General features: G+C 33.5%; 2 protein-coding genes across 5 annotated transcripts; one reads left to right on the top strand and one right to left on the bottom strand.

The window, feature by feature from the left end:
* Positions 1-411: 411 nt before the first annotated feature.
* Positions 412-7665, top strand: LOC107813058 (putative RNA methyltransferase At5g10620). Of its 3 annotated transcripts, none has more exons than XM_075241036.1 (8): positions 412-576; positions 658-692; positions 793-935; positions 1763-1829; positions 2979-3056; positions 3273-3418; positions 4002-4081; positions 7647-7665. In XM_075241036.1, exons 1-7 carry the CDS (start codon positions 528-530, stop codon positions 4039-4041), a joined length of 558 nt encoding a protein of 185 aa, XP_075097137.1. In that variant the 5' UTR covers positions 412-527; the 3' UTR covers positions 4042-4081; positions 7647-7665. The 3 variants fall into 3 exon arrangements, with proteins under 3 accessions (XP_075097137.1, XP_016493760.1, XP_016493752.1); XM_016638274.2 differs by lacking the exon at positions 7647-7665 and adding an exon at positions 4670-4807; XM_016638266.2 differs by lacking the exon at positions 7647-7665 and having other exon boundaries at positions 413-576; positions 4002-4258.
* On the bottom strand, positions 6642-9190 carry LOC107813044 (gamma-glutamylcyclotransferase 2-1-like). 2 transcript variants are annotated; one of them, XM_016638258.2, is made up of 8 exons: positions 9022-9190; positions 8367-8502; positions 8206-8282; positions 7884-7940; positions 7742-7798; positions 7513-7553; positions 7289-7360; positions 6642-7198 (listed from the first exon to the last, which is right to left on the bottom strand). In XM_016638258.2, the coding sequence occupies exons 2-8, from the start codon at positions 8473-8475 to the stop codon at positions 6934-6936; spliced, it is 678 nt and encodes a 225-aa protein (XP_016493744.1). In that variant the 5' UTR covers positions 8476-8502; positions 9022-9190; the 3' UTR covers positions 6642-6933. The 2 variants fall into 2 exon arrangements, with proteins under 2 accessions (XP_016493744.1, XP_016493739.1); XM_016638253.2 differs by having other exon boundaries at positions 8367-8507; positions 9022-9187.
* Positions 9191-12977: the final 3787 nt, after the last annotated feature.

Below are 12977 nucleotides of genomic sequence, written 5' to 3' on the forward strand. Positions count from 1 at the left end.
ATTATCAAATTATTATCTTTGATAAAATAATTATTCAACTTTCACTAAATATTCTAAAATGAATTTGAACGAAAACCAATTAACTTGTTGATGAAAAGACCAAGTTGCTTTAATTTCTTATTCCCTTGTTTATTAGGTTCCTTGAAATATACTCCACTTGGTTAATTCTTACTTACTTATAACGTAAAACTTAAGTATAAAAAAAGAAAAAACATGGAAGAAATAGACAGAGTGAGATAGTGCGATGAAACAATGGTTGGGAAATATATATTTATTTTCTTAAATAAAAGAGAAAGACAGAACAAAGCACCTCAGCATTAAAAAATATGATTATGGAAGAATATTTTTTACCCAGTTAAAAAAACAAAACACAAAAGAAAGAATATGCAAAATTGACAGGAATTCATCCAAAAGCATTCTGAAACAGTTTTTTTTTTCATTAAAATATCATTTTAAACTAAGAAAATGCTACCCTAAAATAAACCCATCATCAGTGTGATAGGATAATTCAGACTTTTCACCTGAAAATGGCAGTGTCGCCTCTAGCCGGTTTCAACAGCCTTTCAATTCCTTCGGGTTCGTAAATTTTTCCACAGAAATCTCAATTTTTTTGTGTGTGTATTTTTGGATTTTAATATTTTAGAATTATTTCTCCAGGAAAGCTGCAGTCCAAATTCGCTGGCCAATCAGTGGTATGAAATTCCTTAAATTTCTCTCCTTTTCTTAATTAAGCTAAAAAAAGAAAAAGAGGACTCCTACTATGTGCTTGCATTTTTTGCTGGATTTATACAGAGAGCAATACCTATACGCGTATTGACGGTTGGAAAGAAGCGGTCACAAGGAGTGCAGCTAATAGTTGATGAGTATATGAAGAAGCTCAAGCATTATTGTAGTGTTGATGATGTACGGATTAAGTCTAATCCCAGAAATGCACGGTGTGCTTGAATTCTGCCCTTTCTTTTGCCAAGTTGATTTATTTCAAATTTTAATTGCAATGTTGGTGAAAATTTGTGAACTCTCGTCTTTGTGTGACAGATTTTTACGGAAAATATCTTTTCCTGAAGAATAAGTGATTTTTTGTTACTCTTTTTTTTGGTGTTTGGTAAGTAAGCAGAAATATTGTCTCTGGAGCATTTATATTTTTATCTAGGCAAACACTATGAGTGTTGATGGTAGGAATGCTGGTTTGGGGTTGGGGTGCATGGGAGGAGGGTCAGTGGGTTGGCAGGGGCTGGAGGTGAGGGGTTGGAGGGCGGGGTAGTGGGATGGGAGGAGACAATCAGCGTGGAATGCCACTTATGGAACTTGTTTTCCCTACTCCCACGACATTTAAGGAACTTGTTTTCCTTGAAAAAAAGGTTTTCGAGAACATTTTGACCAAATGTGGAAAAATTTAAAAAATTCCTCCATACCAAACACAACCTAGCTAGATGTGGTCCATCTCGCTTTAGCTTTGAACTTGTATACCAGTAAGCTATGATCTAAATCAGCAAATCACTATCTTGCTCTATGGTTAAGTTTCATTTTATTTCGTCGGGCCACTAATGGAATTAGTCGGATTTCTTTGTCGTATTACTGTAATGAGCACATTGACATATTTGTGTAACTTTAGTTCATAGTCTTTGTACTTTTTGGTAGATATAGAGGCTTGATTGATTATCATCTATCTACATTGTAAATTTCACTTCTGTTGGATGCTTAACCTTCAGCATTTTGTTAAGCAGAATATACTTTTGAAGCTTGTTATTTACATTTGTAACAGTGATGTAGTGGCTCAAATTGAACATGAGGACATGGCTGTTATGGGCCACATCAGGCCTGATGAATGGGTAAGAGTTCAGAAGCATTTAGCTCGCTGGAAGTTTTTCTTTTCTGTGTGGATCTACTTCTTTTACCTGTCAAAAAACTTTCTCTTCATTTTGCAAAAGGTGAAAGTTGAACAAACTGCTTGGAATACTACTCTTTCTAATTCATAACTTATAGAACCTTCTATGTATTAACTGATATATACCTTACTGACAAAATTAAATGTTGCCGAACTATTCTTTTTGAAGAATGACCACGCACTGACAACAGTTGTGAAAGAATTCTTCTAAATAAAGCTGACTTACAAAATGATCCCTGTTATTATACATTGTATTCAAAAAGAAAAATTTCATCCGAGCATTTTATGCTTGGAAGGCTACTTCCAGTAATAGTTAGCATGTTTTTAAGGAACTAGTGACCAATGCGGTCTATTTAGAAACTAGAATTTTGGTATTCAACCAACACTTTTCACCTTCAGAGCGGAAATGGGGGAAGAACTTTGGAATAAAATTTGCAAAATAAAAAATGGAACAATCTACAAAATTTGGGTAGATTCACCAACATGAGGAGGTATAAATTTAAATAGAAAGTGACAACCTGGACGGAGTCGACGGTTGCTGAAACAAAGTAATCCTTAAAGAAGTATTATTAAGGAATGTTTATATTGGTGAAAAGATGGAAAAAGGAATTAAGTCGATTTGATTATAATAAAATTGCATAATAGACTAGCTGGTGGATGACCTATGGCTATGTAAGACCAACTGTCAGGATTCCTGTAGCGATGTTGCGTTAGGAGCGAATTCCAAGGGAGTAACAAAATTCATTTATATCTCGAGTAGTAAAAACAATTCCTAGGCTGCATGCAATTTTTGACTGGTTTTACTGAAATTTTACCTAGTTTTATTATTGTACATCTGAGTGGTTTGATATCAGGCAGGTTTAAATGATTTTGTTCAACGGGAATATTTGCTGTCTTTGGGGTGTTCAGAAGCTTTCTCATTCTTGTTGAAGCTGTTGATATCTTCGTATTTTTTCCATGCCTCAACATTAATCAATTTTCTGGGAGATGGAACACAATAATCGCACTCTCTTGACCCTCACAAAATTAATGGTTACATTCTCCCCCTTTTCTCTTTCTGAGTTCTCACTATCCCTAATCTGTTTAAAACCAGGTTGTAATGTTGGATGAACGTGGTCATGATGTGGGATCTGAGCAGATGGCTTCTTTAATTGGAGATGCTGGAAACAAGGTGAGTGATGCGTCATCATGGTAGTCTTTTGTTCATGGTATTACTATCATGATTTAGCAGCAAATCACCCTTTGGAATTTAAAGTTCTTTACTGGTCTGGTGCCTACTGTCAAAAAAGTTGTTTAGTAAGACATCTGTCATCAGTAGGATGAGGATCTATTCGAAAAAGATAGACACTAGAATTATTGTGTGATTCTACTCCTGTTTGTGTTGCAGGGTGCATCAAGCTTACTCTTTTGCATAGGTGGACCTTATGGACATGGAAGACAATTGCGGGAGAGAGCTAACATATCAGTCAAATTGTCATCTTTAGTCTTAAATCATGAGATTGCCGTAGTTGTACTGATAGAGCAACTTTACAGGTGAGACTGGAACAGGCTATTCTTCTTTTAAAGTATTGGTGCCGCTATTTTCTCTCTCTCTTGCATATCTCTCACTCTCTGTTGTGCTCTCCTTCCCCCCCCCAATTTCTGTCAGTAAACATTTCAATGTTGAGAAGATTGTTTGAGAAAATAGTTTCACAACTTGAAGTATTCATGCGTCCTAGTCATACTGTTCTCATTACCTATCCACTTCCTAAGAGGAAGAGAACATAAAATTATTCCTTTTAAAGAGCTCTTATATATCTTTTGAACTAAAATGCAAATATCTATTTTCATCCCTCTTTGTATTAAACACTGTCTCCAATAGGATTGTTTTAATCAAGTAAAAGCTTCCCATAAACGAGATTCGATGAAGCATGTAGTCTACAACTACGGCGGACATAGTATTAAAATGACTAGTTACATAATTCCTCCCTTCCCTTCTTTATAGGTTCCTTTCAGCCACTTACGTGGGAAGTGTCTTGGCTTTAAATCTTTTGTCAAATCTGATTGTTTATCCTATCATGACCTTACATGAATTTCCAGAAACCTAATAGATACATTGCTCTAAATATTTTGACAGAGCGTGGACCATTCTTAAAGGACAGAATTACCATCACTAGGCATTGGTGTCTTAACTATGATAAAGCGACAGAGCTACAGGTAGTACTTTCATATCCTAAATATTTGAACTGCTATTCTATTTCCTCAGTGAACTTGGTGCATTATAATTTAAGTTTAATAGATCGAACTTTGCCATATATGCTGCATTGGCCTTAAATAATGAATTTGGAGAGTGATGCTTTATTTGCTTATTAAAATAAGGTGAGCTTTATTACCCACTGTGCTTCACTATTTCAAGTGTACTAATTAGCAAAATGATTAAATTCATTGGCTTGTCATACCCTTGCTAATCACCATGTTCTTTACTGGCTTGAATATAAGATGTCCTTTTGCCGCCAAAAGCCTAGAGAGAAAAATCATGCAGAATCATACCGTGGGAAACCGGGAATAACTTCAGGCCAACTCAATGTAAACAGTGACAATGATAAACTAGGTTTTCACCAATTTCATTTCTTAAACTAACCATAGGTTACATGATCTAGGAGTTGGATGTCTTTGGCAGCAACCCTATCACAGTTCTCCTATTACTTGGGATTATTGCCTTTATTAGTATATTCATTTTGCTAGTTTTCCTGGTCAAACTAGAGATTACCATCCATACAGTCAATAATTTATTGACTGTTTCAGGATTTTTATTTCTTGGAATTGGATTAGAAGAACTGAATGACTTCCAAATTTCATTCAACCACCATCAGAGGAACCAAATTCAACTCAGGTTTGAAATATCTTTTGAGGATAACCTTGGCCCTCATTTATAGATATTGGACGTGCCTAACCACCCGCCTAAATATGGTTGAGAAGTGAGCGGAACCTCATCCTTAGATCTTAGAAGTCTGTTGAGGTTGTGACTGTCCAAATCGTTGATGCTTAACTTGGTTTACGACATGGTCTGCGAAGTCGGATATCGTGATGGTGTGTCATGTCACGCCTTACTAGTTGGGCTTAACCGGTCCGGATCTGACGTCTCTACACTTGATGCCTTCCACTGCCTCTAATCTGACTTCTTAAGAGTGACAAATATGGTCTATGCAAACTTTAGATGATTTTGAATGGTATGTGTTGATCATTGTAGTCCCTTTTCAACTTGAAGACTCAGATATTGATCTCCTACTCCATGTAACAATATCTAGCCGTGACATGAAACCTAAGGATTGAATCAACGAGATGACTGCGCAGAAAATCTGAAATGCACAATCTAACAGTTGACAAATTTTGCATTTTCCTGTTTACATTCACTTACATAGAGTAACTAAAAACTGCTACCGGTTGAAATCTCTTGTTCTCACTTCCATTCAGGTTTTAAAGAAACAAGAGAGGATAAAAAGAAGTAAAACGTCAATAGATGTTAAATCTATCATCACAATGAAATCAGAATCTTCGGAACAAACAACTGACAAACACAACCTATTTTTGCCAATGAAAACAACCAAACAGCAAGGTGCAGCTTCTTACTTGCAACATACAGGTTTCCGGAGTTCAATAGACAGAAAAGAATACTAACCCACAAGAAAATAAAAAAAGACGTCATCAAATGGTATCTTTAGATTGAAAATAGGGGGTTACACACACAAAAGAAAATCCAAAAGATGTCATAGAAAATGGGTTTCTTAAAGAGACCAGTTATCAACCGTTTTCTTTTCTTTACGAGAAGATTTTTTTAATAAAGAAACAAGGCTAAATAGTGACTAGATTGGCATGAATTGTCAGCTAGTCATTCCAACTTAAATAGTGACCAGATAGATGCCTCTACTTGACAAAGGTGTGTTTTGTGAGCCTCTGCTTGACAAAGGTGTGTCTTGTGAACCCCTCACCCTGATATGGAAAATCAAGTCTTCTACACTTACATTTGAGTGCATGAGAGTTTTAAATTATGTTTTTTCCCTTTTTCTTTTCTTTTCTAAAAAAATTCCACCTTCCTCCCTCTCACTGCCCCTCCATTATTCCACCCTATAGCCACCATTATACAACCCGAAGAACACAACGAAAGCACGACATGAATATCTCTCGGGTTTCTAACTTTCAAACATTCTCAAGAACTCACTGTAGTTGGCAGTAGAGGTGACAAATTGGTTAAAAGAAAACAATTATCCACCCACATTATCCATAAAAAATGTGCTGGATAATGAACCACTTAAAAATGGGTCGAATATGGATAAAAAACCATACTATCCACTTAGAAAATGGTTAACCAATGGATAACTAATGTGTATTAACTTTTATATTTGTAAAGCCTCAAATTGGAGTTCCTCAAGTTTGGAAGCAAGGAATTCTCTCATAAGTGATCATATTTAAGAAGCCATGGATAATATGGATATCCATATTATCCGCCGGATAAACCCGTTTTTATCCGTCTCAAATATGGGTCGGGTCGGATAATTTATCCGTATTTTAAATTATCCGCTTTGACCCGCTCATATCCGGCCCGACCCTCCCGTTTGCCACCCCTAGTTGGCAGTAAACATTGTTACTAATTACAAATTTAATATTATAAAGAAAGAAAGGGATCATAGTCAACAACCTGCACAAGGGAAAGAAATGGCCATCTTAGTTCTTGTAAACAATCTTTTCATACTCATATGAGAATAAATTGATCATGTACTCGCAACATGTAAGCTACTAATCAAATTTCATAATATCGGGCTCAAAATAACTCAAGATCCATGTTCACGCTGGCCACAAATTCGTCTGGCTGGTTAGAATGTCAACTCAACTCGCTATCCTACCCCACATTGATCTAGCTTCCTAATCTAAATTTAAAGGAAAAGAGAAAACACAAGGGACAATTTAAAAACAGATCACTAGATATGTAACATTTTGTGGAAGACATAACTATAGCAGTTAACTAGATTAGTCAGGTCAGAAGAGGAAAATTTCATCGTCCTGAACCTTCGTCAGGAGTCTGCAGCAACAGCAGCTATAGCTTCTGGCAAGGGGCGGATTTTCACAGGTGAAATGTGAGAATTGAGTGGAATCTGGGAAGGACCTAGTAACTTCTTCTCCTTTGGGAAAGATCCCACAATTCCAAGAACTTTTCGCAATTCATTAGCCAGCTCAATGATGTAATCATCTTCATGGCCAATATCATACAAAGCCTTCTCCATTTTGAATATATACTCCCTGTTATCTCCACATGGTCCAGAGGCAGTTGCAATTTGCCTGCAATATGTAAAATTAGGATGTATTAAAAGTGATTTATCTCAGAAAATAATTGAAGGAAGGAGCAGATAACAGAAGCATAAATCTCACCTAGCCATCTCTTCCAGTGGAGCAGGACCAAGATAGTATTTATTATTTACTTTGTCAGGAGTGGATGTAAACCTGAAATAAGTATTTGAATCATGTCAGTGACCATTTATAGTAATTCTCTACCATCTATTGTGTTCTTTGATTTGCATTTCATAGTGCTTTATTAGATTGTGCTTAGATAGGAAAGAAAGATATAAAAAAAGGACAACAGCCAAAGAACCTACACTATCACTCCAGTTAAGGCTGGATGTAAGGAGTCTTCTTCCTGAAATAGAAAGAACAAATATGTTTCAGCTAAGCCAAACATGCGATTCAATGTTAACTTAAGTCATATGTGTTCTGTGCCCTTTTATAACAGGATAACAAGTTCAGAATTTCAAGTTATAACAAACAGTGAGCTTTAGTAACACGAGACCAGATATCAAACAAAACATCAAAGGATTATCGACTTACAGTGAAGAAGTTCACCAAAGTCTTGCTATCATACTCGCACTCTCTTCTTTCTAAATACTGTAAACCAAACAAGAAATTATCAGGATCACTTCCAAACAATATAAGTTCTGAAAAATAAATTCGCTTTTGCGAGTCAATGTACCTCCATTGCCTTCTTTTCTTTTTCAGGTCCTCCTCGCACACAATAAGCAGCACCCCACTGAAGGAAAATCCACAGATAAGTTAAATTGAATGGCTATGAATTAATATAAAACTTCAGTTTACTTGTGAGATCAGTTTCAACATGTTAGGCTACATATGGAAAAGGATTTAAGTTAATATAAAGTGTAACGATACTTTTATATCATCACCAATAAATAAAAAATGATTTTTTACAACAAATATAGTACAGGTTTATCAGGTTTCACATATTAATATATTAATGATTGTCATAAAGGTAGTAATGGATGGTAATATCAACTTACGCAAATGGATCCTTTGCTTTCATCCAAAGTGCAAGTTCTTGCAGGGTGTTCAGGTGTACCTCTATGATCAATGCAAGCTGATGATCATGAAATTTTAGTATTTCACACTATAGATTAGACAAACAGAAATCAACTATATGAAGCAGGAGAAAATAACGTACCAAGATCAAACACACGCCTGTAATCCTTTATGTAACCAATAAATTTCTCATCATAATCAAATCCAGGGTTCCATACCAATGAACCATACCCAAAAATCCAAAACACCATGATTGTGAATCTTCCTCAATTTAATACCTGCACTATTAATAATAACATAAATTAATTCATCCACCAATTATTTTTCTCCATCAGGCGAAAAGAAACACACACAAACATGGATTTCTGAAAATGGTGGAAAAAGAATAGGTCATAAAGAAAAGGCCAACTGGGTTTTCTAGTTGTCGCAAATGGTGGAAAAAGAATAGGTCATAAAGAAAAGGCCAACTGGGTTTTCTAGTTGTCGCATTGCGAGGCATCAGAAAAGGCCAACTGGGTTTTCTAGTTGTCACATTGCGAGGCATCAGAGAAGGTCAAATCAGCTTATACTCGCAAAAGAGGGTCAAAACAAGAGGATAGTACAAGTGTTGCAGCTAAATGTACAACATGATTATGCACCTTCCAACGGATAAACAGAAGGGGAAAAAACGTGAAAAGTACTCGTTGGAAACTAAAAGGGATGCATAAGATTGCAAAAATGTGATGAACACCCAGAAAATAGAATGATCTAAATTAAGAATAAAAGGGGGGAAAATGGAAATCAAATATAATACTTACAAATAAATCTTGTTATGTTCAAATCAATATGAGGCAATGCCTTCCAAACGAAATGTTGACTCTATGTTGTATACAATTTGTTCAAATAGAGAGACAAGAGAGAGCAATGTGGGTATTTTCTTCTTCCTTAATGGTTCTCTCTTTCTCTCTCTGTATCTCTCTGTGTGTGGTTTAGGGAGAAGGAGGAGAATAAAGTATTTATAGAAATTATGTATTATCCCTTTTTGTATATGTATGTACGAATCTATTAGCGTGTATAATCAAATGTACTATGTGCTATGAAATATTCTTTCCAAAATATTTTTTACAAAAAGGGAGAAAATCCTTATTGACTTTTGAAATATTCTTATTGAATTATTTTTTAATGAAGATGAATGAAATACGTGTAGAAGATGGTGCTATAGCACTATTGGAAAAAAAAACTAGTTGTGCCTATACAAAGTACAAATGCTCGTATAAGATCAACGCCTGCAAAATGCATTTTGTTAAAAATTATGTTAGTATAGCAAAACCAGTTTCACCTAACTCGAACAAATTCCTGCATTCAAAGACCATGCCAAAAGAAACCAATTTCACCTAACTCTATCAAAATCAATGTCATGCCTTGTACGTGACAATAGTATTTTAGTATTTCCCAAGTACTATTTTATTATATTTTCCATCTCTTCAAATCTTTGACATTTGAGTGACTCAACAAACTTGTATGCGTATGTATATGTATATGTATATGTATATGTATATGTATATGTATATGTATATGTATATATATATGTATATGTATATGTATATGTATGTATGTTAATGGCATTTTGCATGATACGAAAGAGCAGTACAAATGAATGCCTTTTTGAGTCCACAAACGTTGTTTCCCAACTTAGAGAGTGTTTGACTAAGCTTATAAACTAGTCAAATCAGTTTATAAACACTTTTCAGTTTATCTATGTGTTTGGTAAAGTTTAAAATGCTAATAAGCCTAGTGCTTACCAGTTAAAAATAAGCCAAAAGTCATAAGCTAGTCACCCTCAATTTATGAATTTTTAGCTTATAAACACTTTAAGTTTGACCAAATTTGTTACTATTTTATCCGTAAAATATTCCTTTTTAGAACAAAACTCCTACATCGCTACTCCCCGCCTCTTCACGTCTGCAATTTTTATTGACTATTTGAGGTAAGCAAATAATTCTCTATTCCTTTGCATATTTGTATCTATATGATTGTGTATAATCTTTGAAGTGTATGTAATAAACGAGGACACACCAAATTTTTGGTGTATTGCTTTCTAAGTGTAGTAGGATGAAGACAGTATTTGTTTCTCTTCAAATATTTTGTCCTATTTAGTTTTTTTTTGTGATAAGCTTTTGTCAATTTATTAATTATTATAACTTATGATTATATGCTTATCATCAAATAAATTATATTTATCATAAAAATTATCTTATTTAATCACAGTTTGTATTTAAAATAAACTGACAAATAGAATATTTTTCAACTTACACATTTTAAATACTAGTTTGTTATTTAAGAAAGTATATTTTGATTCTCAAAATATTTATAGTATTTATTTACCTTTTTGTACATATGTGTATAAAAATTAAAAGACTTGATTTATGTAAGATGAACATGGTTCTACAAAATGGGTCAAGTTGGGCGGGTTAGGTTATAACTCATTGTTTAGCCCATCTTGACCCAGCCCATCTTAGCCCAAGTACTTTGGGCTGGGTTGAACAATAACCCATTTATTGACCTAACCCATATTGACCCACCCAAATTCAGCTCAATCCGCCAATTTGCCATCCCTGGTTCATTGAACCTGGACAGTTTCTTGAATTACCTCGTTTTCCGCATTTTTTGGACCAGAATTTAATGCTGTGATTAGGGGCGTACATAAGCTGGGTTGGTTCGGAATTTACAATTACTAAATCAAACTAATTGTGTCGGGTTATTAAATCTAAAGACCAAACCAAACCAATAAAACTTGGGTTTTCATGTTATTCGGGTTTTTTCGGATTTTTTTCCATTAAAATCTTCGTAGAACAAAACATATAACGTATGCTCAAAATATTTCTTTAATCCTAGTAAGATACAATTATATAAAGTATTTTCCAAGAAAATAATACAAAATATGAGATGTGTCATGGCATTATCCTAAAATATTCAACAATAAAGACAATAAAATTATGTAATACAAATATTGCTAATTAAAAGGCCATAATAAAAATAAACATAATCTAAAAGTACTTAGTATGCTAAAATAAATAGATTAATAAGGGAGTATTAATTACATGGCTAAACGCTAAAGAAAAATAAAAATATGTTATGCATTTTAATCTAAATTATTGCAAAACAAAAAATAGATATTCAATACATTCTCGTTCGTAATATTGAATTGAATATCTTTTGTTAGTATTAGTATTTTAATTTGATTTTGGTTTGGGCTTTTGTTAGCATTAGTTAATTTACTAATATTAGTGGCTATAAAACTTATTGGATCATTCAAAAGTTCTAAGTCTAACCTTGAAATAATATCTTAAAAAATAAAATTATGAATTTTTTTAAGAAATATTTATAAATTACATCACAATAAGTATATTTATATATTAAATATACCTAAAATTTCTATATATGTAATGTCGGGTTGGTTTGGTTTCGGTTTGACTTTCTTTAGTTAAAACCAAACCAAACCAATTATGGTCGGGTTTTTTCCAACACCAAACCAAATCAGATCAAACCATAGTCGGATTTTTTTTCTCGGTTTGACTCGGATTATTGGGTTGGTGCGGTTTATCGATTTCCTTTGTACACCCCTAACTAGGGGTGTACATAGGCCGGGCTGGTTCGGATTTTTTAATTACTAAACTAAACCAATTGTCTCGAATTTTTAAATTTATAAACCAAACCAAACCAACAAAAGTCGGGTTTTTCAATCACGGGGTTTCTCGGGGTTTTCGGGTTTTTTCCGAAAAAACCTTCATAGCATAAAATTTATAATTTGTACTCTAATATTTCTTAGGTCATAGTAGGATAAAACTATATAAGATGTTACCCAATAAAATGATACAAAATAATAGGAGATGAGTCATGATTATACTAAAATACTCAACAAATTGCATAAGATAAATATTGCTAATTAATAATCCATAATAAAAATAAACATAATCTAAAAGTACTAAGTCATGTTAAAAAAAATACGACTAATAAGTACTAAGTATTAATTACATGACTAGATAATATTAAAAGTGAGTTATGCATTTTCACTATCTAAATTAATGCAAAACTAAAAAAATAAATATCCAATACTATTGTTATTTCTAGTATTGAATTAATTTTTTTTTGTTAGCACTAGTATTAATTTGATTTTGCTTGGGGCTTATTTGAGTTATTAACTTTTATAGGCTATAAAACATATTTGACCATTCAAAAGTTTTAAGTCCAAGCTTGAAATAATACATTAAAAGAGAGAACTATGAAAGAGTTTAAATTATATTTATAAATTACATTACAATAATTATTTTTATGTATAAAATATTTTTAAAACTTGTATATATGTAATATCGGGTTGGTTTGGTTTCGGTTTGACTTTTTTTTAGTTAAAACCAAACCAAACCAATTATGGTCGGGTTTTTTTTCCTAACACCAAACTAAATCAAAACAAACCATAGTCGAGTTTTTTTTATCTCGATTTGACTCGGATTATCGATTTGATGCGATTTGTCAGTTTCCTTTGTACCCCTACCCCTAGATGTGATATGGGGCAAGTTTAATTACATGGAAAAGCTTGAACTGAAAACAAGTCGCTTAATAGATTTTTGAAAATCTTATCCATAAATGTACTTAAAGACTATTGTTAAACATATTAAAAATTCATTGAATCTAGTCCTCAAGGCCAAAGAGCAGGTTTAAGAAAATAGTACAAGAAGCTAGCCCTGTGGTCAAAGAAGTAAAAAGATAATATTAA

The sequence above is a fragment of the Nicotiana tabacum genome, chromosome 20, assembly GCF_000715075.1.
Source record: "Nicotiana tabacum cultivar K326 chromosome 20, ASM71507v2, whole genome shotgun sequence".
NCBI lineage: Eukaryota > Viridiplantae > Streptophyta > Magnoliopsida > Solanales > Solanaceae > Nicotiana > Nicotiana tabacum.

Excerpts from the sequence above, each read along its gene's own strand:
- LOC107813058 (XM_075241036.1), top strand. The coding sequence starts at position 528 with ATGGCAGTGTCGCCTCTAGCCGGTTTCAACAGCCTTTCAATTCCTTCG. Across the intron at positions 693-792 it reads AATTCGCTGGCCAATCAGTG|AGAGCAATACCTATACGCGT; the intron begins GTATGAAATTCC and ends GGATTTATACAG. Across the intron at positions 3,419-4,001 it reads CTGATAGAGCAACTTTACAG|AGCGTGGACCATTCTTAAAG; the intron begins GTGAGACTGGAA and ends ATATTTTGACAG.
- LOC107813044 (XM_016638258.2), bottom strand. The coding sequence starts at position 8,475 with ATGGTGTTTTGGATTTTTGGGTATGGTTCATTGGTATGGAACCCTGGA. Across the intron at positions 7,941-8,205 it reads AAAGCAAAGGATCCATTTGC|TGGGGTGCTGCTTATTGTGT; the intron begins GTAAGTTGATAT and ends ATTTTCCTTCAG. Across the intron at positions 7,199-7,288 it reads CCACTGGAAGAGATGGCTAG|GCAAATTGCAACTGCCTCTG; the intron begins GTGAGATTTATG and ends TACATATTGCAG.